Source organism: Rhinolophus ferrumequinum, chromosome 22, assembly GCF_004115265.2.
Source record: "Rhinolophus ferrumequinum isolate MPI-CBG mRhiFer1 chromosome 22, mRhiFer1_v1.p, whole genome shotgun sequence".
In the NCBI taxonomy this organism is placed as follows: Eukaryota; Metazoa; Chordata; class Mammalia; order Chiroptera; family Rhinolophidae; genus Rhinolophus; species Rhinolophus ferrumequinum.
Window position 1 is genome coordinate 2,827,309 of NC_046305.1, and position 25,766 is coordinate 2,853,074.

At 48.0% G+C, this 25,766-nt stretch overlaps 1 protein-coding gene across 1 annotated transcript; it reads left to right on the forward strand.

Annotated features, from left to right (window-relative positions):
• The first annotated feature begins 7,287 nt into the window (after window positions 1–7,287).
• On the forward strand, window positions 7,288–24,073 carry UHMK1 (U2AF homology motif kinase 1). The gene is made up of 8 exons (XM_033094129.1): window positions 7,288–7,706; window positions 8,762–9,054; window positions 9,587–9,778; window positions 11,334–11,428; window positions 16,298–16,374; window positions 16,516–16,614; window positions 19,148–19,236; window positions 21,844–24,073. Exons 1-8 carry the CDS (start codon window positions 7,439–7,441, stop codon window positions 21,988–21,990), a joined length of 1,260 nt encoding a protein of 419 aa, XP_032950020.1. The 5' UTR covers window positions 7,288–7,438; the 3' UTR covers window positions 21,991–24,073.
• The last annotated feature ends 1,693 nt before the right edge of the window (window positions 24,074–25,766 follow it).

The following is a 25,766-nucleotide window of genomic DNA, read 5'->3' on the forward strand; positions in this document are numbered from 1 at the left end:
AAATGGAGATACCCCTTCCTGCTCCAGCCAGTGGGCGTGACTTGAGGCTGGTCTGTGGACTCCACGCATTTCGCAAGAGCAGGAAATGCGAAGGGTGGAGGTGGTATGTGACCAAGCCATTTTGGCTGTACTCGGCCGAAGTGTGACTTATACCTGTGGGCGACAGTGTGCTTGAGACTCTAGAGAACATGGGGCTCCCCTGGGGCTGCCATGGAGCAGTCACGCTCCCCAGAGCCTGCTGCAGCACCCGAAGTCACCAGGCGTCACCTGCTCTGGCTCCTGGTGGCCCTTCCGGGAACACAGCACTGCTCATGCTCTAAAGAATGCCATTTTCTGCTGGAGTTGTTGGTCTGTGCTCAGCTTAGAACGGGCGCTCAGAAAGTGTTCAGAGGCTGCGAGGGCCCAGGTACGTGCAGACTCACTGGGACAGAAAAGGCTAGGACTCCCACGGGTCAAAGGTCACGAGGAATGGAAGACATCAGTGGGGGAGGACGCAGTGGGACTCCATGGGGCGACGGCCCACCCCTGCCTCAGGCTCCTTGCCACAGGTGAACAAGGCCAGTTTCAGCATCCTCAGCTTTGCGTTTTGGGGACAAGTAGCAGGCGCAGGTGGGAGGGACACGTGGGTGTGCAAAGCAGTGACGTGTCCCCATGAAGAGAGACCAGGAAGCATCATCCGGCCAGAGACACTTGACCCCCTTTAGACACACTGCTGTTGATGAGGAAATCTCTTTCCACCTTGATCGGCTGATACCGTGGGAAAGCTGGATCCTGTTACCTGAGGGTCAGAGCGGCCCTGAGGGCAATTTCTCAGGCCTTCCCCCAGCTTGGCTGAGACCTAATCGACATATAAGGTTGTGTAGTTCAAGGCGTACGACCTGATAACTCGATCTCCCACCACAGGCCAGTGAACACTCCATCACGTCCCGTAATTGCCATTTCGTTCTGTGGGGGGGCACACGGAGTCCTACCCACTTGGCAACTCTCAAGCAGCAGGGCAGTGCTGACTAGTCGCCATGCAGGACACGACATCCCCGCGCGTTCTCGTTTGGCCACAGGAGCTTATGCCCTTTCACCCCCATCTCCCCATTTCCTTTGAGCAACCAAACCATCCCACAGATGATTGAGTCATTAATCAATGGTTAAGTAATTTCACATAAATAAGCCATGTAAGCGTATCTGTAATCCAGTGTCAACTGGTATAAACGGAATGGAATTTCTCTTCCTGTCCTGCTGCCTTAGTCACATATCTGTGGGAGTGGCTCCGTATCTCAGGTACGTCCCATGGCAATTCAAACCTGTGTTCACGGCCCTTCCTTACTTTAGCCGAGGCGACGGTGTCAGCTGTCCTGATCGCCACCGTGAGGTCTGGCTGCCACTGGACTTCCTTGCAGCCCACACACTTGTGTTCTCCAGGGGAAGTCCCCCTGCTCTGCCGTTGGTGTCATGGAGCGGCATGCAGTGACACAATCAAGAGAGATACTTTCAAATCCCAATTTCTCTCGAGCAGCCTGGGGCAATTTGCTACCTAATTTCTCGGGAATAAAGACAGTCAAGGAGAGAACGTTTAATGCTGAAAGAGGAAACTTGCTTGAGTACCAAGCTTGGTGTAAGGCTACTAGTTACAGAAAGGAGGAAGTAATTGGGAGTCTGTTCATTATCACAGGGGTTTTCCTGCCTTTTTATACATTTAAAAACCTACCCGCCTCTCCTCACTCATCATGAGTGACGCACGTTGATTCCACTCTGAGATAACATCTCTCACCTACACATTGGTGAAAATCAAGTTTGGACACAGTGGGTTGGCCATGCTGGGGTGAACTAGGGTAATAACGTCTCATGCATCATTGATTGGAGTGTAAAATGGTGACACTGGGAAGGAGGACAGTCTAGCAAAGTGACATGTGTTTACTCACTGACAGAACCCTCTCAAGTCCGTGTTGTAACACCTCCTGAAAGGAATAATTCGGGCAAAAACAGTCAGTGGGTGAAAACTTTAGGCAAGTTTGATAATGACCTTTACCAGTGAGAGGTCAAACTGTCACCACCTGAACCCACTGATCAGACTTAGCCTGTCCCAGAGGGGGACAGCCAGACTTGGATGCAGCAGGAAGCACAGAGGATCCCTCTGAGGTGGGCCCCAAACAGCAGGACCAGAAATGAGTCAAGGCTGTATCACTAAGTCTTATGGGACTGTCACGAGACAGACACATCCAGGTCTGGGACATTCCGTAGGACGTGTGTCAGCTGGTACTCAAATCTCACTGTTCTAGAGACACACCTTGAAATAGTAACGTCCCAGATGGAACGTTCTGGGAGGCCAAGGGTAGGCCCTGACCTGAGATGGGCTAATCAGAGACCCTTACCGAGGAATTGGAAGGAAATGAGGAAAAGAAGAAAGAGAGGGCACAGAGGACTGACTGGGGTGGGAGGAGGAAATATGAATGGAGATGAGTTCTCTAGGAATGCCTGTAAATAGGTGTATTTTTGTGCTGTGAACTGGTGGCCATAACCTGCCCAACAGCCTGTAGAAGGGAGAGAACTTGTCCATAAAATGAAGAATGCAGGTGACTCATGGAGAGAAACGTCAGGAAACAGCCTGCTAAGGCCACCTACAGAGTGGGCGAGCTGTTCTGCAAACCACATTTGATATCCACATGTGAGGTTAATATCCACATGTGTAAAGACACACCACTCGCTAGCAAAACAACCCCAAAGAATCCAATTTTAAAATGGGGAAAGCACCTGAATAGACATATTTGCAAACAAGATATACAGATTGACAACAGACAGACAGAAACCTGCTCAATGACCTTGGGTCTCAGGGACATGCAAGTGAAAAAAACCACAGTGAGGTGTCATCTCACATGTTCAGAATGGTTGTCCTTAAAAAGACAGAAGATAACAAGTGCCGGAGAGGCTGTGGAGAAAAAGGAATCCTGTGCACTGTTGGTGGCAATGTAAATTGGTATAGAGGTTCCTCAAAAAATTAAAAATAGAGCAATTCCGCTTCTGGGTATTTACCCGAAAAAACCCATGACAGTGATTTGAAAATATATATTTACATCCATCCTCCCATGGAGATACAAAAAAAAACCCAAAGAACAAAAAACGAAAAAATAAATGAAAGAAAGTGTCTGGGGATACCAAGAAAAGGACGCAATCCCGCCCAGCACACGCGCACACACACGCATGCACACGCACACACTCACATGCATACACACGCAAACACACGCATGCACACACACACACATGCTTGCACACATGCACCCGCAAGGCTCACAGATCGAGAGACAATTGCCATTCCTCACAGGGGTGTGTGACTGACACAGCTTAGGGTGGGGCCCCCCACCCCCAGCACTGGAGTCAGGAAGAATCACCTCACTCTCCACAGAACATTTCAAGTGTGTTGTCTGTGAAACGTGCAATCACACTGTGGGTCCATGTGGCCGTGAACTAGAAGGGGCTGCAGCTGCCCCACACTGGGGGCTGCTCAGTGCTCACTGCGTGAAGTTCCGATGTGGACACAACGGACTGTGGCGTTGGAGGGGGGCCCCTGGTTACCTTTGTGGGGGGAGCGCGTGGTTCGTTGGGAGGGGCCCAGTGCTGGTAACTTCCACTTCCTGGCTGAGTGCTGGTGATGCGAGTGGACTCACTTTCCAGTCATTTGTATATTCGTGACATGACACAAGCGAGGAAACCCACGTCCGTAAGGAATACTTTAAAAAATTTCCACCTGGTAAATTGGCCCAGTGTTTGGAGGGCAGGATAATTTTTTATAAATGCATGTCAAAGTTTTAAATGTACAGGTCTTTGACCAAACAATGCTATTTTTAGGAATTTAACATAAAGAGATAGTGGGCAAATTTTCAAAAATGTAATCTGTGCACGAGTGTGGTTGTGTGTTTGTAAGTGTGCAATGCTTGCGTGTGTATGTCAATGCACAGGGAGAAGTCTAGAAAGAATTTTGCCGAAATAGTCCCAAGGATCACTTATGCATGGCATGAGTTTAGAGGGTTTCTGCTTTCTTCTGTATACCTCTGGATTTTGTTTCAGTTTTCCACAGTGAACTTGTATGAAATGTAAGTCTCATTTTCTAGAATCTGGAGACTTTCCAAAGACCTCTTAGGGCCTCTGTCACTGACTTCTTCAGTTGCCACGGTCCCCTCAGTGAGGCCACGTGCCAAGTTGGCTCAGGTGGGGTTCTCCTCACTGCAGCCTTCCGGTGGCTGTAGAAAGCGCCCTCCCTCACCCTGCCCGTGGACCCCTTGCAAGCCCTAATGTCGCCTCCACTCTGACTCGACCGACTGTAAAGGCAGAGTGTCCACCACGCACGAGTCCCACTGCGGTGTTTTGTCTGCTGTTTTCCGGATGTTCTATCAGGCTGTATGATCCGCTACCATTTCCTGTCCAGGCCACCACATGCCTTTTTTCTCTGTGACTTCCTTTATTTCCGACCTTGCCCATAGCAGTCTGATTTAGGTCTGTGAAAGCATGGAAGTGGCCTGTGGCCATAGTAACACAGCAAAGAAGTAGCGGCTTCAGATGACAAGATTCCCCAAATCAGGGGCCTCGGCCACGCCCACAGTCCCTTGCTTGGGCATGGTGTGATGCAGTCCCACGGTGACCACCTCGGAGTTCCTTCAGTGGGACGGGGACATTGGTAGGAGAGGGAACATAACGTGTTAACAGTTTGGGCTCAGACAGGTTATGCAGTAAGAAGCTCCAGTTTCTTTTCCTACCAAACATGGACATGTTACCTGCTGCAAATGGCTTTGCAGAGGATACCTGGATGTCGCAGAGGTCCTTAGAATCAGTGTGCCCCAAACAGAGTCTGTTCTCTTCCCTCTGCCTAGGCCTCCTCGCCACACTGCCATCCACCTTGTTTCCCACAAACTCTGCATCCGTTTGAAACTGCTGCTGCTTCGCCTCCCACAATTGACCCAACCTGTGAGTGCTGGGACTGCCTGGGTAGCTTGGGTCGAGGGAGGGTGTCAGGGTCAGTTTTATAGCTGTTTCCTTCTGTGTTTACAGGGAACACGGTTCCACAAACCAACTCAGACCTACTGATGGTGAATGGGGTGCCAGGGGAGTCGGTAACTCTTCCCCTGGAGTTTCCTGCAGAAGACAAGCTCCAGACCAGCACCTGGCTTCATGATGGGACATCTGTCCCCTTCATTCAGCCAAAGGAGGCGCCAATCTAGGTGACTGACCCCAAGCTGGGTGAAAGTCACTGAGTCCTCCTTGCAGACGGACAAGCTGATGAGGCAGGCACAGGTCCGTGCCCTGTCCATGTAACCACACCGGCCTCCTCCATGGTCTCCAGTCAGGGCCCGAGAAGCTCCAGTGGGTGGGGGCGTGGCAGACGGGTCCCCGCTGCTCAGGGTGAACAGAGCCTCCTCCAAGCCTGGGCTGGGGGTGGGGTGACCCGTGGGGAAGAGTCCCTGAGTGTCACTCTTAGAGTTCAGAGCCTCTGAGCAGACCTTCCTCTATCCTTTCTCATTTGTCCTCTCGAGTCACCAGCAGATTGCTGTGGCACTGGCTGCACAGCGTCACCCAACTTGCTGCTTCCTCTGTTCTGCCCCTCGGGGGCTGGGCATGGAACTCAGGGGTCTTGTTCTCTCCCATTTGTCCCCTGATTCTGGTCCCCCTGGATGGCCTAGTAAGGGCCTTTATTGCTATTTGTGTCTCTTAAAACTATTGTTTCAGGGAGAGCGGCCACCAGGATTCCATCATCTCTGAGAACAGGACCTGCAGTGGACCTACAGTGCCACCTTGAGGTGTTGTGTGGAGGAAGGAGGAGAGACTGTGACCGACGGGTGGTATAACTAGTGGGGACGGGCTGCTGTGTCCCAGAAAGGCTCCATCCTCAGTGACTCCTGGAGCCTTGATGGCCTGGATTGGAGCCACACCTGCACAGCTGTGAATCCTGTTAGAAAAGCACCTCCAGCCTCATCCTTTCTCACATTGCTGTCTGTATCCATCCATCTTCAAAAGACTATGAGGCAAAAACCTATGAAAAGATACAGTATTAAAATCTATAGCACCCATAGCATACTAGGATGTGGTAACTTAGCTGGGATTAGTAGCTCAGTATCACACGTGAAGCCATGAAACATAAAGGATTTATAGAAACTTGTTAGGTGTAGGAGTCAGAACAATAATTCATAAGTAGAGGCATCCTGAGATGGTATTCAGGAAACAAGGTGACAAGGAGGGGTTCTGTGGTCTCGTGCTCTGGTGCAGTGGGTTGTGTCCTGAGGGGTCTGGAAAAGGAGGTGACTCTCACGTTTCAAAGGCATGTTATCCTAGATGCACAGACAATGGACGATTTCAAAGGTAAAGAAGAACATTTGCCAAGGAAGCTGCAGGCCTGGGATGTCACCCGCCATGACCCGCCTGGCTAGGAAATTTTATGTTCAGACCGTCCTGTGTGGCTACTTTCAGTCACGGAGTGTGTGGGGTCCGTCATGCTGGGGGGCCCTGAGCTTGTCAGGTTAGTTCATTCACAGACCGTAGATAAAATCTCAAGAAAAGGAGATGGGGGCAAATTAAGACCAAGTTTGGCTGCTTTATCTGAATGGAGCTTGAAACAGAAAAAGTGGAATTATACACATAAAAACAGGGACGGCTACTCTGATTACACCCCCTTGGTTATGGACTGAGATTTCTATGGGAGACCTCCGTTACTCAGTGTGGGGACAGAGCCCCAGAGAGCAGTTTCCAGGCTCTCAGCCTCACGTGGAAAGGTGCTGACTCAGGTAGCAGATGGCCATCAGCTGTGACTAGTTGGCCATCGGCTGTTACTGGTTAGCCATTAGCTACTGATATAACTGCCATGGCTGAGCTAGCAAAGTGTGGCGTGGTGTGGCAGAGTGTGGATTGCGGATTGCAGAGAGGCGGATTGCAGCTAGCAAGTGAGGTTGGTTGGCAGAGACAAGTGGAGGGCAGGTTGCGGACCATGTGGCTCCTGCTTCCTGTGTCTGCAACCCAGCCGCCAGCGAGACTATAGTGGTATGACTCCCCAATCGATGGCTCCGTGGGTGTTCCTTTTCGGCCTAGACATATCCTGGGTTCTTGTGAGGAGAGCGGGACCAGAGACCCCGCATGACACCTGGCATAACACTCAGCAAACGTTTGTAGAAGGAGCAGTAAGCGCTCCCGAGCGCCACCCTTCCCCGCCTACCTCTTCTGCAAGCCCCGCCCACCTCTCCTGCAAGCCCCGCCCACCCAGAGACACTGGGCCCGCTTCCTCCCCCCGCCCCCCGCGCTGGACGTGCTCGGCCTCCGCTTCCGGCTTCCGGTGTCATGGCGGCCTAAGCCCGCGGTGGCGGCCCCTCCCTGCGGAGCCGCTGTCCCGCGGCCGGGGATGTGACCGTGGGCGCTGCCGGCTCCCCGGGCGTCGCGTCAGCTCCGGTGTCGCCCTCAGTCCGCGTCGATGGCGGGGTCCGGCTGCGCGTGGGGCGCCGAGCCGCCGCGGTTCCTGGAGGCCTTCGGGCGGCTGTGGCAGGTGCAGAGCCGCCTGGGCAGCGGCTCCTCGGCCTCGGTGTACCGGGTGCGCTGCTGCGGCACCCCCGGCTCGCCCCCCGGCGCGCTCAAGCAGTTCCTGCCGCCGGGCAGCACCGGGGCCGCGGCCTCGGCTGCCGAGTACGGCTTCCGCAAGGAGAGGGCGGCGCTGGAGCAGCTGCAGGGTCACAGGAACATCGGTGAGTGCAGCCGCCCTGCCCGGGGCGCCCCCCGCCGCCGCCCGCGTCCCCCGCCGGGCGCTCCTGTCGCCGGTCCAGGCCTTTCCCACGCCCTCCCCGGGCTGCTGTGTCCGCGCGGCGGGCCGGTGGTCGTCTGCCCAGCGGCACGGGGGACGCTCGCTCTCCAAGTTCCGGTTCTCTTCGGAGCCGCTGCCCTGTTAGCGCCGCGGATGCTCTCTGGTGGCGGCAGGAGGCGCAGTTTTGCTAGATCGCCATGTCTTGCGTGGACATTTTTGAGTATTTGCATCCCAGTGAAAAATGGGAGGCATTTATTTCCAGGACTTGTGATATTCGTGCTAGTAAGTCACGTAGACGTTACTGGACACATGGATTTGGGAGAAATGAGTCAGTATTGCCTAGGGTCCATAGACAAGTCTAATAAATGACTTCCTTCTGGCCGAGGGGGACCTTTCTATGTTACCCTTTTGGAGAAAAATTTAACACTAGGTTTGCTTTTTTTTCTTTCTTTCTTTCTTTTTTTTTTTTAAGTTTGCTACGTGGTGTACTTACCATGGTAATTGTTTTTGCAGTTTTCGAGGGCCTAAGGACTTGCTGACTCGGCAAGATTAGGTTAAAGTGGCATCTTGAAAGTCTTAATCTCTTCTTTTAATATTTAGATTATAGAGAGCTATTTTGGATCAAGAACCAATCTTCAATTTTGTTTTTGCACAGTGTGACATTCATCTTAAGAGTAGTAGCTAATATTTGGATTTTTAGTTACGATCATTTTTGCTTGGCACCCTAAGTTGCATATTCACCCACCACCGAGTGCTTGGTGAAACACGATTTGAATCGTTGTGCCATATTTAATGTCTCTGAATAGTAATCAGTTGTTGCAGATTGTCTCGTGTTATTAAAATAACCCAGTTGCCCCAAAATCTTACTCATGGGTAAAATTAATTACAGAGGAAGCTTGCTTGCTCTTTAATGTTATCATTGCCTAGACTATCCTCTACCTTATAGTAACTTTCCCTGAGTCTGATAATTAAAGTACTGTAATTTGTCTCTTGTCCTAGTGACTTTATATGGAGTCTTTACAATCCACTTTTCTCCAAATGTGCCGTCACGCTGTCTGTTGCTTGAACTCCTGGACGTCAGTGTTTCGGAATTGCTCTTATACTCCAGTCACCAGGGTTGTTCCATGTGGATGATACAGCACTGTGCCCGAGACGTTCTGGAGGCCCTTGCTTTTCTCCATCACGAGGGTTACGTCCACGCAGACCTCAAACCCCGTAACATACTGTGGAGCGCAGAGAATGAATGTTTTAAACTCATCGACTTTGGGCTTAGCTTCAAAGAAGGCAATCAGGTAAGAAATACTGCCCCCTCCATCAGTGTTTAAGCCAAATATACTTAAATGACAGAAATGGGTTACTAGAGGCTTCGGAGGCATCTCTCTGTAATACTGAAATACCTGGGGATGGAGCAGGTAAGAATTTCACTGCCACCATGTAAAAGAGCATATGTGTTTGGTTCAGGTCGGGGCACCATGAGATCCAGGAGGACTCTGGAGCTCTGAGGAATACTTCACCCACACAGACTGCTTTTTATGCTTTGCGCCCTTGGTTACTTGCTGAATTACTGCTACTGGTGTCTTCAGTCGGGGCTCATGGGAAAACGTGTGTCAGTTATGGCAAACCCTCCATTCGCACAGTGTCCCGTTTATCAGCAGTACGTGACAGGCAGGAGACTGTCTAAGGGAACGAGTACTGCCTGGTTAATGAGCAAAGAGTTGTGGTGGCCGGGGACTAAAGGCGGTGGCATTCAGCTTGGTGGGAAATGCGCTATAGAGGAAAGGGAGCAGTTTTTACTGGTCGTTAACATTTACTCATCTTCTTTAGGATGTAAAATATATTCAGACAGACGGGTATCGGGCTCCAGAAGCAGAACTGCAGAACTGCTTGGCCCAGGCGGGCCTGCAGAGTGACGCAGAATGCACCTCAGCTGTTGACCTGTGGAGTCTCGGGATCATTCTGCTGGAAATGTTCTCAGGAATGAAACTGAAACACACAGTCCGATCTCAGGAGTGGAAGGTACCTTGCAGAGCGTGGCGTGGGGGTCAGTGCTCAGCTCGCAGGGCTTCTGGCTGAGGGCTCTGCCTGGGCCTCCATGCTCCTGTCCCTGCACATCGGGGTCCTCACCCCACAGGTGCAGCTGTGCTAGTAGTGAGCATTGCACGCTCACTGTCCCTCGCCCGTGGCCTGACGTGGAGTGGTGAATGCTCGATAAAGTATTCCAGTGACTGCCTTTTCCTGAAGAAGCAAAAGCGATTGCTTTTGTTCAGTCATTAGTTATACTACATTCTAAAATATTAGTAATACAATAGTGCAAGTTACGTGATGTTCTTTCCATCAGCTTTCCAGTTCATGCTTCACAGTTAAGGCATTTTTAATGCACAGTCTCAATGAATTCGAACAATTCTGGGAGCATTGTGAGAATGGGTGTCGGTTAACCTGTTCCGAATGAACAGCTGGAGGGAGGCACTGACCCTACAGCTGGGTGTCACGGGCCTGTCCCCTGGTGTGGAGGCACGGACCCTACACCTGGGTGTCACGGGCTGTCCCCGGCGGTCCTGTCCACAGGCCCGCACTGCTCCGGATTTATCCGTGTCCACATGAGACTTTTGCTGGTAGAGTGAGTGCTGCTCGTGACACTGTTTCTGAGGGAACCTGGGTTCTTAGTTTCCAGCTTCTGACATAGGAAGGAATGGACTTGTATGTTCATAAGTTAGGAATTAACTATGTAACGTTTTCAAACAGATCGTGGGCCTTTAATGTCATGATAGTACTAGTGCCCGTTAGACTAGAGAGAATTGATAAACAAAATAACGGTTAGGAATTATTATTGGTTTCGTATGAAGTATTTGAGCATCTAATACGTAGTTAGTGTGTGGCTCTTATACTATACGGAGTTTTATTTCTTTTAACCCCCATCGTCAATTTTGTGGTGTGGCAGTTCCTGGAGGGAATGCTTTAATAGCATACTGGTTGTACCTAATGCTTACTTTTGGCAAAAAAAAAAAAAAAAATGCAGCCACGTGAGTAAAACCAGTGTCATTCTTTGTCATTTGTACTCCCACCAGTCAGGAGGCCAGTGTCCTCTCTCTCATGTCGTACAGTTACAGACCGATTCCATCCACCATCGTTGAGCCCTTTGCACTGTTTCTGCTTGGGCCAGAGCTGATCAGAATAATAGAACGTGGTTTTTAAGTACTGCCTTATCTCGTTGATAGTTCATTTCTGTCTGAACACCAGTTGAACCCATCGTTGAGACCCTGCCTCACCTAGCACACATTCATTTTCTCACGTCGCATTAAGCTACGTTTTGATGTGGTTGCTTTGGTACTTGTTTCTCATTCGTTCATGTAGTGAATGTTCCTAAAGCGCCAGGTGCTGAGAGCAGAGGAAGAACATTCTCTTCCCTAGAAGCGTCCAGGTCTGTGCATCGTGTCCCATTAAGATCCGAAGCTCTCGGAGGAGGATGCTTTCTGTGGCATTTGACTTCCCAAACAGGCCGTGCCGTGTGCCTGGTGCTGAGTGAATGTCCCTGACTCGCATAACCACAGGAAGATCCTTCTCCCTCTTTCAGGCGAACAGCTCTGCTATCATTGACCATATATTTGCCAGTAAAGCAGTCGTGAATGCCGCCATCCCCGCCTATCACCTCAGAGACCTTATCAAAAGGTAATGCGGATGCTTTCAACTTCGGTTTTTACCACATAGATGTGGATTATTTATGGTTTGCTTGATCAGGTAAACTTTTTGCTCCCTTAGAAATAAAAATCTTACTGTAGACCTTCTATAAAAACAAAGTGACTTGAGTCATTTTACTAAATTTATTTTCAAAGGAATGGTCTTTTGTTCCTTATGAATACCAGGTATTAGGCTCTTCCTGGAAGCTGTTACTCAGCAGAAGTTGGGTGATGGGCCGCTGTACCTTTGGCCTCTCTTAACTCGGGCAGTTTTACACACTTGATGGAAAATAGGTTTTGAAAGAGTATTAACTAACGACCAAGTTGGCTTTGGACTAGCAAGAAAAGTTTCAAATAAGGTATTTATGTATTAAGTTGGTACAAAAGCAATTGCAGTTTTTGCAGTAATTTTTAACCTTTTAAACCAATTACTTTTGCACCAACCTAATATCATACTTTAAATAATTGCCATTGAAAACTCAGGACAGATACAGTGTTTCTGATTTCTGAGTAGATCCAGTCACAATAGATATTTTAAAATAAGAAATAATGTGTATTATGCAGTAGTTGATTTTTCACATTTCTAGCGTTATGGGCCAGAAATGAAGAAAAGTAATTAGTATGTTGCAAAAGGGTGGGTCTTTTGATCAAGTCAGAGTATTATTCTTTCTTTGGAATATTGACCCTATAAATCTTCCAATTAGGTTTTTTTTTTTTTTTCTTTTTATTCTGGGTAATTATAGCTTCACAGGAACTTGCAAAATGTTGCAGAGAGGTCTGTGTCCTTTCCCCAGTTTGTCCAATGGTGACATCGCACATATCTGTAGGACATCACAACCCATGGAACTTACTCAGCTCTCACCAATTTCACTTGCACTTGTTTGTGTGTGTGTGACAATTAGTTTCGAATAGCTGTTAGTATCTGATTGATAGTAGATATCTCGTGTTGCATTTTACATTGAAAAGAGGCAGTGTAAACTTACCTAATAGATTCTGTACATCTGAAACTAGTATGATATTATATGCCAACTCTAATTTAAAACATGGGGAAAAATGTTACGGATTCTTGCTTGGAAGTCAAATGAACTGATTTCTAGTATTGACTAACAGCTTTTTTTTTCTTACTGCACAACTAATTCTAAATGCTAATACTACAGAAAACTGTGTTGAGAAAAATTAAAATTCTAAACACAGTTTCTAGTGTTAGCACTTGGTGTATTTCTTTTCAGTATTTTTCTCTGTATTTTGTTGTGTGTACAAGCACATTATTTGAACTTTTTTTATTGTGGGCTAAACACAGACCCTGAGAACGAACGTGCAGCTCAGTGAAGCCTTGGGAACGCTCTGTGTCCACCATTTAGGTTGAGAAGCACAGCAGTGCAGTGCCCGGAAGATGACTGCTGTGCCTCCGTCCCAAACTCAGGCCGCTTCTTGCCCCCGGAAGTAACCCCTGGCCTGTGTTTATGCTGATTACTTCTTCATTTTCTTATAGCTTGCTACCCACGTGTGCATCCTTACACACTGTGGTTTAGTGTTGTTCTTCTAAAACACATTTTTTTGTTAAAAATCACTTTTAAAAAAGTCTCTCTTAATCTAAAAAGCCCCTCTCCACCTTTTCCCCTCCTCTCCCTGTTGATCGTTGAGCAGCCAGGCTGTTGGCTCAGGGGTGCCCACAATCTGTCCACAGACATTTGCAGACTGTGTTAGCGTGGTGTCGTTTAACATATTTGTCTGTTTGTGTCTTGTAAACTGGTAGTTGTATCTAGAGGGATTTTTAAAAAGGTGGTTGTTCGTAGCCCTGTTGATGGTATTATGTTCTTTCACGAGAAGGCACATAATGTAGCCGTCTTTCTTTGCTGTGTTAGCAGCTGTTACTACTCAGTACCTAGAGCCATTACCCTGCTAATTCTGTCATTTGTTCTCCATTTGGTTAACAACAGACAAAGGCAGTGCTTGATTCTCTCTCTGCTAGTTTTCAGTTTCCCTGTCATCCTCCCAAGGGGATCATCCCCTTCCTGAAAGTTCAAAGTGTCATTATTAACTAATGGATTTGAATATATTTGATATATATGTGATATATTTCAGTACTTTGTCGTGTTTATCCTGATTGAAGCTGAACGTGTCCTATCTGTGAGGAATCTGAGCCTCTGCCAGTTGGTTCTGGCAGACCTCTTACCTTCGATGTCTTCCTTGCTGTCTGGTGTGACAGGCTGTTCCCAGTTCACCTTAGGCGTTTCCTACCGCAGGCCTGGGAATATCCATATTCTCCAGGAAACATGGTTTCCTTTAGGGAAATAGTGTTTTTAAGTCACAGGCTTAGGAATACTGCCTGCTACTGGGTGGTCATTTTCTCTAGGCCTGTCAAATGGACAGAGGTCATCCTGATACTTCCAGTTCAAATTCAAGACCACTGGCAACTTCTTTTTTACCTCTCTGCCTCTCCTCTATGTCAATAATTCTGGTTCTAAGGATAGAGGGAATGCCAGAATTAGAATTGTCATGATCACGCATTTGCTTTATTCCACATTACACTGAAACAGTCTCAGAATAATAGTACTCTGGTAAGGTTACTGAAAGCAAGTATATTAGCATATGCTTTTCCCATTGACCCCCATTTGAAAAAGAGTTGTATGTGCATCACCGGGTCACGTGGCCGTTCCGTCCTGTGTGCTCTGTCGGTTCTCATCTGACCTCCCCTGTGCACATAGCTGGGAATCGGGTGTTCCTGCTGGTCCTGTGCAGCATCTCATCATGTGAGGTGCTGAAGCAGTGCTCTGGGTCGCAGGAGTGACACTCGAGAGCTCTTGCACGTTAGTCGTAGTTAAAGTCTGCTTTCTGTGCTCCGGGGTCTGTTTATCTGGGTATAAAAATCCTGGGCCTGCACTTTTCATTTCTTGAGTGTCTTGAACACGTTAGCTTTCTTTCCTTCTAGCATGTAGTGTTGCTGTGGAAATGTCAGATGGAATCTAATGGTCTTTCTATTGAAAGTCACTGGTCTTTTTATCTAGATTCTCAAAGGATTTCATCTTTTTCTTAAAAGTCTAGTGATTTTACCTGAATACCGGGGGTGCCAAAAGAAATGCATACAAGTGGACACTTTGGTCAGCGTTGCTCAAGCTATAGTTTGCCATAATCAGAAGTGTCTGGACGTTGATGGGAACCACTCTGAGCACCTCTTGTCATTGCAGAAGTCAAAAAGTGACTTGTATTCATCTTTTGTTATTGGTATATATTATTATAATTTTAATACAGTTTTCCTTTCTTAAGATGTGTGTACATTTTTTTGGCACCCTCTGTATATCCTGATTTTGGTTGTTTTGGTTATTTCAGTAGTCTCAGGAAAATGTGTAGTTTCAGATCTTGTTTGTTTTTGAATTACAGTTTTTAGTGTTTATTCTGTTCCCTGCTTAGGTGTTCTTTAGGCTCTCCTGCTTTATATTTACTTGGATAGAGTTTTCTTTAAGTGTATTCAGGACTATCACTTTCTCTTGAATCTTTTATCTCTTTCATTCTTTTTGATTTTTAAAAAATTTCTTTCTGCTTTCTGTTTATTTGTAGGACATTATCTCCTGTGTTTCGTCATCTTTGTATTTCTTCTAGTTATTTTATAAAATGATTTTTTCTTTTCTAATTCTTTCCCGAGTCCTATTACCTTATTTTTGAGGTTTTCTCATTTTGATTTGCATTGCTCTTTTATATCTTGTATCATTTAAAAAAATATCTTCAGCTCATTTTGAAATGGTGAGTTATAGTGTTCATCTGTGTTGTGGTCGTATCTTTCTGACATGCACTGATTGTCTGAAGGACGTTATTTTGCAGTTTTCTTTCTATAAGAGCTGTGTTAGAATAGTTTTATATAGCTCATTGTTATTTTTGGAAGATCTAATTGGCTTTATTAGGTGATTCATGAATTGGGCAGCATCCCATCTAGCAACTAGGGGCTCGTTTTTATGTGAAATTCATGTTCCTACACTTACAGAAGAAGGTGTAGTTGACATATGTTTCCTAATTACACAGGGCTCCTTCTTGTGCTGTTTTTGTGTAATGTTAAAAAAATGTTGCTTTCTTCCTGAGATCTCCTGTTTCTTCCCCGCCCCGACTTTTTCCTGCCCTTTCTTCCTCTCTCCCCATCCTACTCAGTTTGGATTCTGTTCCCAAGATTTCTTTCCTCCGCCGGACTGTGCCGGGAAGGGAGCTTCAGCAGGTTAGTCCTAGAACCTGGAGGATTCCACCCATTCTTGTGGTTGTGACTGCTTTTCTGCGATCGGGTGCCTTGCCTGCCAGCAAATACTTGTTAGCTCTTCTGGGTTGTTCTTTTCTCTGGTCCATCAAGGCAGCTGTCGCTTTTCTCTGCTTCCTTCCACATGGATGCTGATAAGCTGCAGGTCTTACTCTTGGAGGTGGTTTGTCCCCCGCCTCTTGCATTTTGGCATTTATTGGGGTGACCTAGCTTTGTTGTCCATATTGTCCATGGAGTTTGATTTTGCTGTCAGGTTTCTCTGCTATTGGTCTCAAGTTGTTCTATTTTGACAAGTTTCAAAAATCATCTCACCACTGTCTTTTTCTGTTTTTTAGTTGGGTTACTCAATCTATCTAGCTTTTTTCATTTAATGTTATAAAATGTGGATCACTGTGTCAAAAACATGATTTTAAATTAGAATATAGTATGCCCTCGGTATGCATCATCATTTATTGCAGCATTTGCTCATAAATAGCTCTTAGATTTTTTGTAGATGGCTGATTCAGGAAGTCACGCTCGTATAATTCATGCGGTAACGGACACCGAGTTCTCTTTTTTTCCCTGGCTGCGTTTTCAAAAGCCTGGGCGGTCACTGTCAAACTCACTGTTCTTGTGCTTCAGCATGCTTCACGACGACCCGAGCAGAAGAGTCCCCGCGGAAATGGCGCTGTGCAGCCCGTTCTTCAGCATTCCTTTCGGTGAGTCGTGCACAGCTTTCTTGTTTCCTGCTCACCGACAGTCGGAGGGGACAGGAGAGCTCATCTAGCTCCCCAGCTCCTGCCTGCCGTGCGTCCATCTGTTTGGGGGGTTATGTCTAACTGTTGGCATGCGCCCCACAGCCCCTCACCTGGAAGACCTGGTGGTGCTCCCCACCCCAGTGCTGAGGCTGCTCAACGTGCTGGACGGCGATTATCTTGAGAACGAAGAGGACTACGAAGGTCAGTGCCCTCAACTGTCTCGTGTGTCTTTCCTACTGAGTCTGCAGGATGCGTGTAGTTCATGAGATTCTCCTATTTCCCAACTTACCAGTGAGGTTGTTGAGCTCCACGAGCTCTAAAATCCTCTCCCTTTTTTTCCTGCTGTCGATTATTTTCCCCCAAATCCATGTGGCAAAGCCCTGCTCCCCGGTATGGTGGTAGTTGGAGGCGGTGGAGCCTTTAGGAGGTCATGGGTTAGAAGAGGCCGTGGGGGTGGGGCCCACATCATGGAATCAGTGCCTTTAGGAAAAGAGGAGCAGGGGCGGCCGGGTAGTCAGTCGGTTAGAGCGCGGTGCTGATAGCACCAAGGTTGTCAGTTCAGTCCCTGCCTGGGCCACTGTGAGCTGCGCCTGCCTTAAAAAAAAAGAAAAAGAGGAGGAGATAGGAGAGCTTTCTCTGCCTCGTGAGGACATGGCAGGAAGGAGCTGCCACACCACACACGAATCTGCCGACACCTGATGTTGGACTTCCAGCCTCCAGACTGAGAAATAAACGCCCGCTATTTAAGATACTCGGTCTGTGGCATTTTGTTAACGCAGCCCCAGCAGCCAAAGGTCCTCTCGGTCTTTTACGCCTCATAAGCCTTCACCAAATAAATAGATTCATCTTCCCAGCAACTTGTTTCTTTCTGTTTATTCTAGTCCTGCTCTATGCTTTTATCCCTCCTTTTAGCTCTCTTTTTTGCTTGTAACAACTTACTCATTTAAGACATGTTTACGGTACTTGGCCACGGGGGGATTGTTTCCTGTCTTTAGTGTGTAGGGGAAACAGTATGTAGACAAACAGAGTTTTGCTAAATCTGAAGGTGGTAATACACGGAGGGGCAGAGGGGAAGGTTACGTGAGCAGCCTCTACAGAGCTGGTGCCTGAGCTCTGGCAGTAGTTGGGTGGCTTGGGACATTGAGGGCTCGGGAGGGAGCAGCACAAGGCCTGTGATGACAGCAGGTGGGGCTTGTTCACCCCATGATCTCTACTGGGGGTCAGTCAGGTGACTGTACCTACTCTTTTCTTGGTATCTTGTGTGTAACACTGTTTTTCTTTTTTGCTCCAAATACACTGAGCATTTAAATGTCGTCTAAATGTAGTTATGAAATCTTAGTGTTTAAGAATCTCACATGAACAGTTCAAGAGATGATATAGTACCCTTAAATACCTTTGTTGGTTATGGTTAGCAAGGTCATCGACAGATAACACTGAATTACTTTTAGGTAAGTTCGCTTAGTTAGAAATTGTGTGTGGGAATAACTGTCTTATAGCCTTGGGGGGGGGGGTTGGGAAGAAAGTTAGATTCAAACTTTCCACTTTAGACCTAGATAAACTTGCAGGCAAGTGAAGATTACAATGTTAAAAACCAAAACAAAAAACAAAGAAGGGAGGGAATAAAACAGAGATGGAAAGAAGAAAGACAGATGGGAATAAAAGAAAAAAGTTTTAACTTAAAAAAAATCATGGGAGATTTTTAAAAATGATATTCCTGGAGCAGGAAATTTGGCACAAAACTCAGAAGCAGTAAAATGATAGGTAATTCAACAAATTTTACGTTGACAAAAACCACCACGAGAAAGATTAAGACAGATGACAGTCTAGGAAAAAATACTCAGCTCTTATCATGGACAGAGGCCCTCTAACTGAATGCAGGAGGGAGCGAGTGAAGGGCACAAACACCGTTTGTAGGCAAGGATGTTCGAGAGTCCCTCACACATATTTCATTCTCATACATTGAAATGCTAATTAAAAGCATCACGTTGACAGTAAAGAAAATATTTGAGAACCCTCTACAGGTAGGGTATGGAGAGTTTAAATCGGTGAGCCTTCTGAAAAACAAACTGGTAATGCTGACAAAATTATAAATCCCTATCAGCTTGACCTAGCGATTCCATCTCTAGAAAGCCAACTTAGAACTACACAAATGAAATGAGGTATGTACAAGCTTATCTAGTGCAGTATCGTTTGTAAGGGCAAAAAGTTTGGAAATAGTTTGATTATTCAGCAGTAGGGGAAATACCAGAGAATTTATCGATCATTCATAGAGTGAAGTATTACACAGCTGTAAAAACAAATGAGGAAATTTCATATAATGACATTGAAGGATCTTACGAATACAGTTACTGAAAAGCAAATGTGGGATGTTTTCCTTAACAGCATATACGATCATACTTGCTCGTGTAAGCTTATGACATTGGTGGTAGGACACTGGAGAAGCAGGGATTGCTGTCTCCTGGGAAGGACGAGTGGAAGCTGGGACGTGGGAGGGGGACGGGTTTGGGTTTTCAGTCCCTGGGGTGCTATTCCAAACGTTAAATTTAAAATATAAAGAGAAAACTATTGAACGTGTTGGATTTATGTTATACTTCAGCTTGATTTTAGAAGATATAGAACATGCCCTCGTTACTTAGATACGGATTTCTGGATTCTTTGATGATTTAAAGTTTTAAAATAAGGAAGGCTTGTTAATTACATCAAAGTGATTACTGTTGTATGTTTTAATGACCAGATGTTGTGGAAGATGTGAAAGAGGAATGTCAGAAATATGGACCAGTGGTGTCTCTACTTGTCCCCAAGGAAAACCCGGGCAGAGGACAAGTACGTGGACGTTTTCATAATCCCGGAATTCTCAGGGTATAAAATTCCGTGCTGGGTGTGCTCGTCTGTGGGAAGATGGACCCAGGAATGTTAGGGATCGCGACCTGCTCATTCTGGACGTGTTTATTGTCTTATGCTCTTCACTTGTTTCCAAAAGTTGTGTAAAATGCATGCATTTTTAATCATTATTGGTTTTTTAAAAAGTACGAGCCTACTTTTGAGCCATTTGTAACTAGTAACGCCAACTGAATCGTGCTAATTTAGGGCAGGTTCAGCTACAGAAATGTTTTGGCCTGACTTTGTTCTGATTAAGTGGAGTTAGACACCATTTGGGTCACTGGCATTCTGCTTATGATGGAGTTACCAGCGATGATGTAAAGAAGGAAAGTGCACTGGACTGGGAGGCCTTGCGCTGAGTTCCGTTCTCGACGCGAGTGGCTTTGTGATGACTTGGTTTTCCCATCGATAAAATGTATGGGAAAACTAGGATCACAGAGTTTTCTTTAGAAACTCTGCAATTCGAAATTAAATTGGATGGCCAAGAAGATAAGAGAAATCTTCCTTTTGTGTGTAGTATTGTCATTTTTCGGGAAACAGAATATTATTTTACTCTGTCTCAGGGCTTCCCAGCCTCCACACGGTTGGGCTTAGCCCTGGGGCGGGACCCTCCTTGCTGCGGGGCTGTCGTGTGCCTCAGAGGGTGGTCAGCAGCTCCCGGCCTCCCCACTAGTTGGCTCCCACCTGCCCCACCTCAGTGTGACAGCCACAGTGTCTCTGGACAGTGCCAACTGTCCCTGAAGGGCAAAGTCACCTCTGATTGTGGATTGTGGATTGTGGATTTAGCTTATGGCTCAGTGTTGTGAAAATCCTCGGCAACTGAAAAAAGTGAAAGGAATTTCACTCTCGTCTTAGTGAAAAGTTGTTGCCAACCAGGTGATGACAGCAGTTACCTTATTCAGCGGCAGGCGCCGATGGTGTGTGCCTGCTGCTTGCTTTCCCACCGTGCTTAGGGAGCGCACTGGGTGCTGGCGGGGATGGCGATGCAAGCGGACAAAGGAAGGCAGGTGACAGGTGCTGAGGAGACAAGGCCAGGCAGGGGCTTCCGTGGGGGTGGGGAGCAGGGACAGGCCAGGCTCCGTGTGGAGGAGTCAGGGTGGCTGCAGAGGCTGGACAGCGGACATGAGGCCACAGGGAAGGCGCGGGGCCAGTTCAGGAGCTTGCTCTGTGCATGAGAAGGTTTGGGATGAAGGACCAACGTGAACTGACTCAGTGGTCAAGTGGGAGGGACACAGAATAGCAAAGTAAGACGAATATTTTCAGGGCAAGTAGTAGCCAGCTTTCAGGTGACAGGAAAAGTAAGTCTTCGTCTGGGAGAAGAAATCTGCTACGTTAAGAAGCATTTGGAGGGCAGTGAAAGCCCTTGATTCCCCTGGGGTCCTAGGTTAACTTCCTTTGGTTATTGGAAATGTCTGTTTCCTCCTGGGCAAAGCCTGTCTTCATTTGCATTTTCAGTCCAAAGGAACATAGTATGGTTTTTAAGGCATATGATATGGAAAATAAGTTATGGAATGCATCTTATAAAAAGTCATCAAGATTGAAATGATGCAGCTCTAATATAGTTATTTAATTTTGTAATAATTATAAAAATGGGATGCTTTTCTCTTTATTTAGTTGGGAGTGCTGTAATGTGTAAGGTGGTAAGTTACCTGTGTGGTAGGTACATGGCACTCCTGTAACTGTGCTTCGTCACTGCACTTTGCTGTGTGGATTTGGGAGTTAAGAATCAGGTTAGGAAATTCAGACTTATTCTCATTGGATGTCATCTAATTTTTCTCGTATACTTAACGAAAAAGTGCATGTTGCTAGAAACGAACTGGCCCTACACCTAGCATACACTTTTATTTTTGTAGAAAAGGAGCTATAAAATATGAAGCGTTTCTGAGATGAATAAAACGAGTATTAGCTGATTAGATTATGTGTTTCATGATGTACTTTGGTAATATGGGTCCTAACCAGCTTACACGAGGTATGCCGGCTCTGAAAGACGTCACACACAATTGAATTGGTACCGTCTTCCCACGCTAATATTAGATGGAAAATACCCAGCCTGGCTGACTGCGTTGTTTTGGCCATTTGGAGGTGCTTTTATTTCCAGTTGCTGACACAGTTTAGAGGTAGGTTTGCAGAGTGCTGAAAGGCACCGCTGACCTTCCTGTGTGTAAAGGTGGTTCTGGTGCTGCGTGGTCTCTGTCGTTAGGAGTAACGCATAGCTCACAAGTTGTCCTGGGAGGAAAGGCCCAATTTCCCGCTCTGGACTTTACAGTCTCTGAGCTCCGAAAGTCCCGTCACAGGCTGGGTGCCCTGAGCCTAATGTCCTGCATCGTCCTTGACACGAGGCGGGCAGTGACCGACCAGTCCCAGGCCGGGCCCCGAGCCTTGTTTACCGTGTAAAACGTGCTTTGCAGTCACGGCCTCGTAATGAGTGCCGCTTCTTTGGTCGCCCACACACCTTCCCGCGGGGGTCCCGTAGGACCCTCGTGGAGCAGAGGGGCGGTTCTAGACCAGTGTGGGTGGAAATGAAGTCCCCTTGTGCTCTGTCCCCTACAGGTCTTCGTGGAGTATGCAAATGCTGGCGACTCGAAAGCTGCCCAGAGGTTACTGACGGGAAGGATGTTTGATGGGAAGTTCGTCGTGGCTACTTTCTACCCTCTGACCGCCTACAAGAGGGGGTACCTGTACCAAACCTTGCTTTAACCGGTGACCCTAGGACCGCGTCCTGTCTTGTCTTCTACCCCCGATTGCAGAAGTGCCCTTCCCCTCAGGAGGGCACGCCTTGTCCATGTTTCATCCTGCTAGTGTGCGGCCACTGCTGACCCTGGGCGCTGGGCAGGGCCAGGCCTGCCAGCCGCACGGCGAGGCGTCCCCGTGGGCACCTGTCCTCGTGGGGGCAGGTGCTGCTCTCCAGCTGGAACCCAACAATTACCCCATGTGACTCTGAAGCAAGGTGGAGTCCCCGTGGCCCAGTGACCATGAGCGCGTTTGTCAGAGCAGAGACATCACTTACACGCGGCCCCTTTATGTTGTTGGGTGGCTTTTCCTCACCAGGTTGGGCTGGGTGCTCCCAGTGACGCTGAGTGATAGTGGAGCGGCAGTCACCCACTGTCATCACCCTGAGTGCTGAGGTTTCCAGGGAGCGCGGGAGTCCTGAGCCTTCCTTTCAGGATGCGCAGTGAGCCTGTCTGTCTGCAGCGTTTGAAGTGACGGCTTTGAAAATGGCGAACCGAAGCCTGATCTTGCACAACTTGTGTGTCTGGTGTGTTTGCTTGAGCGGTGAAGGTGTGAAAGGGAACATTGGAGCCAGTGCACTTTCGTGGGAGCCTGCTAAGCGAGTGCAGTGTGTACTCTCCTCTCCCTACTTGTCTCACACCTGCAGTGGAGGGTGTCTGTTTTGGAGAGTTGCTCTGTCTGATGGAGAGACAATAGAAAATCGCTCCTTCCTGAGAGGTCCCGAGCAGGCACGTCGACCCGTGGCTGCGTGCCAGGGGCGCACTGCTGCACAGGGTGGGGGCCCATTCTTCGTCAGCTTGAGGACCAGAATTTCCTTGATCACTGCCTGATTTCTCAAGGCATGGCTCTGCCTGCTGTGCTGGAAAATCGAGGTTGCTCAGAAAAGACAGAGATGTCAGCGACGGGAAAAGAAAGAACAGTAGGCAGGGGTGGGTGGTGATCAAGGATTCTCCTGTGCCCGCTTTCTCTCGCTCGTCCCCCTCCCCGTTCTCTGCCTTGGCCTTTAGCTGGAGAGAAGCTAGAGGAACGGTGTCCCATGTGGTCTAGCTTTTGAAGGCCAACACGTCAGGGAAGGTGGAGCTCTAAGAAGGAGGTAGAAGGGAAGAAAGACTCGTGAAGAAGCCTTCAGTCTGATGGTCCGCGTCGAGGACACTGGTGTGCGTGAGGTCGTGGGCCCGGGCTGACCCCATGGCTCCTCCCACGTCGTGGTCAGTTGTCTAAGGGTTTAAAGCGTAAGAACCCTGATTAGCACTGATTACACAAAAAAAGTTGTATACAGATGATTTTTGTCTTGTTTCCTTACTTAAGTAAGATTTCTATTTATTTATTTTTTCCTAAAGGAAAAGTCTTTTGTACCTTTGCCTGCTGGAAACCTCGTCACGCATCATGTGCCCCACCCCTCCGTGTGCCGCGCAGATCACTGGGAGCCCAGAGGAAACCTGCCTTTTAGAGAGGGGGGTATTTTACCCTGTCCAGCAATTACTGCTTGACACTTTAGTCATCAAATGATTAGGAATTCCTTCATATTTATTGTGAAGCCCAATTTGGTACCAGGGGACTGATTTATGAATTGCCGAGGGACCTGTGACATGGTCCCCAAGGGAAAATTACGTGGGAAGCTTCTAATATGTGTCCTTAGAAAGAAGCAAGTTAGTGTTCATTTTGGCCCTTTCAGAGGTTGGTTAGCTGGTTTGTTTTCAAACAAAAATCCCAGAGACCATAAGCAGTGTGGTAGAGACCTAGGCTTTCCTGACACCGGGTTCCTACGGTCGCAGCTTCATGGCCTTTGGAAAGACCAGGCCCTTCCACACGTGCTCACAGACGCAGACCACAGATGGATCGTGTCCGGCGAGTGTTCTAGCTTCACACACCTGCCTCTCGTCCCCACCCCCAAGGACTGCCGTCCCCTCTGGGCGGGGACGCGCTGGCATCTGGGTGGTCTCCTTGCTGTTGCTTTCCAACGATCCGTGGTGTGTGACACTGTAGATTTTTACTGCACAACATGCTAACTGACTGGGTTGAAGGGAGCTGGGGGACTAATCAATGAGCCCAAGTGTTGAATGAGATGTAGAAAAGCCATAGGATCCAGACAAGATGCCCTCCTGTGACTTAAAGTATTTTATTTCAGAGCGCTCAGCCCATTACTACCAAAGATGACATTTGCAGATTCTCCTCCCTTTTCTCAGATGATCAGAAGTTTGATATCTTACTTAAATCTGAACCAAATATTCTCAAAAGACACAATTTTCCTGATTCTTTTAGGATGAAATATGTACACAGGTTTAGATTCTCTGAAGTTATTCCAGACCTAGAGATTTTTTTTCTGAGAGGCAGGCTAACGAGGTGAGGGCTTGTGTCACCACAGCCCTACCCGTGGGGCACATTTTATCTCAGGTAATTTTCTTTTCCTAAATTAATACCTGTGCTTCCGTCCTGCTTCTTTCCCGTTTCTTCTTTGTTGTCCCATGGTGTGGCGCGTGGCACGTTTGTGTCCAGAAAAGGCATGGAAAGGGCCTCCTGTGTGGACAACCGTGGTTCTCTGGGGAGTGTTTGGAGGAGGTCGCTGGGTAGCCATGCCACTTGCCAAACTTGGAAGCTGTGTGTGGAGGAGGACGTGCGAGGCCGCACTCACCGGAGGTTTGTGTGAGAAGCAGTGTTTCCCCTGGCGACGGAGATGGCTGTGTGCGCTGGTGTCTTCCTTGTTGGGGCCATCAGCACGGCACCGCCAGACGCCTTCCGTCCTCCTGCTGTGCCTTGAGCCCGAGCTGTGGCTGCTCTCAGAAGAGAAGTGCAAAGCGCACGTCCCTCAGCTCGCCCTTGGCTCTGAGAGCAGCAGCCCCCCTGCCCCCCGTTCCGGTGCCCCCGCTGCCGGGTGCTGAGATGCTTAACGGAGTTCAGGGAGTTCTCCAGGCGGTTTCTGAGCCTGCTTTCTAGATGCCTCTTACTGGCCTCACTTGCATTTCAGCCTTTGAGCACATTTATTGGAGGGAGGGCTGCCGTGGAGAGGCCGTGGAGAGAAACTGGCCTGAGGTGAGTTTCTACCCCACACCGGGCTCTCGCCTGAGGGGCCACCGTTCCCTCTGGGACGAGTGACCAACAAAACTCTCAGATGCTGGCCCCAGCCTATCTGAGTTCATTCCTCAAGCGCAGGTCACTGGCGTTTTGCCGTCATTTCCTTCTTTAGATCTTCCTTCAACTTTATTAAATTAGGACGATCTTACATCATTCCTCTTGTCAGTTCTTGGCAGTGTGACATTTAATCGGTTGTAATTTGATGAGCATCAGCACCATGGGGACCAGCAGCAATCATAACAACAGTTTCTGCTGAGGGGTGAGGGGGACGCTCAGTAACCAAGACTCCTCTGCGAGGGTGCAGGCTGGCGGCTTGACTCAAATCAGGGTACAGATGGCGCTGCACCCTGAGTCTGGACTGAGCACGCGTCAGATGTGAGCAAGTGCCTTGTGTTTCCTGGAAAAGCTCGACACTCACTTGGGCGATAGCTTCCTGCATCTTGTCCTTTTCCATGGAATCACTTTTGGGTTGAGAAACGGAGGGGAAAAAAGTCCAAATTGCCTCGGTTTACCTTTTGTGTGTGTGTGTCTGTGCAGCTATTCATTTAATTTCCCCCAGTAGCACGAGGGTGGAAAGGCAGCGTCATCTGGGAGAGGCTAATTCTCCCTCAGCTCTAGTTCAGTCTTAATGGGAGGCGGCTTCGTGTGCTGTCACTGGCTGTCATACGTAG

Coding starts and splice junctions, on each gene's coding strand:
- UHMK1 (XM_033094129.1), top strand. CDS start 7,439: ATGGCGGGGTCCGGCTGCGCGTGGGGCGCCGAGCCGCCGCGGTTCCTG. Junction 16,375..16,515: donor GTTCTTCAGCATTCCTTTCG/GTGAGTCGTGCA, acceptor TGCGCCCCACAG/CCCCTCACCTGGAAGACCTG. Junction 19,237..21,843: donor AAAACCCGGGCAGAGGACAA/GTACGTGGACGT, acceptor TGTCCCCTACAG/GTCTTCGTGGAGTATGCAAA.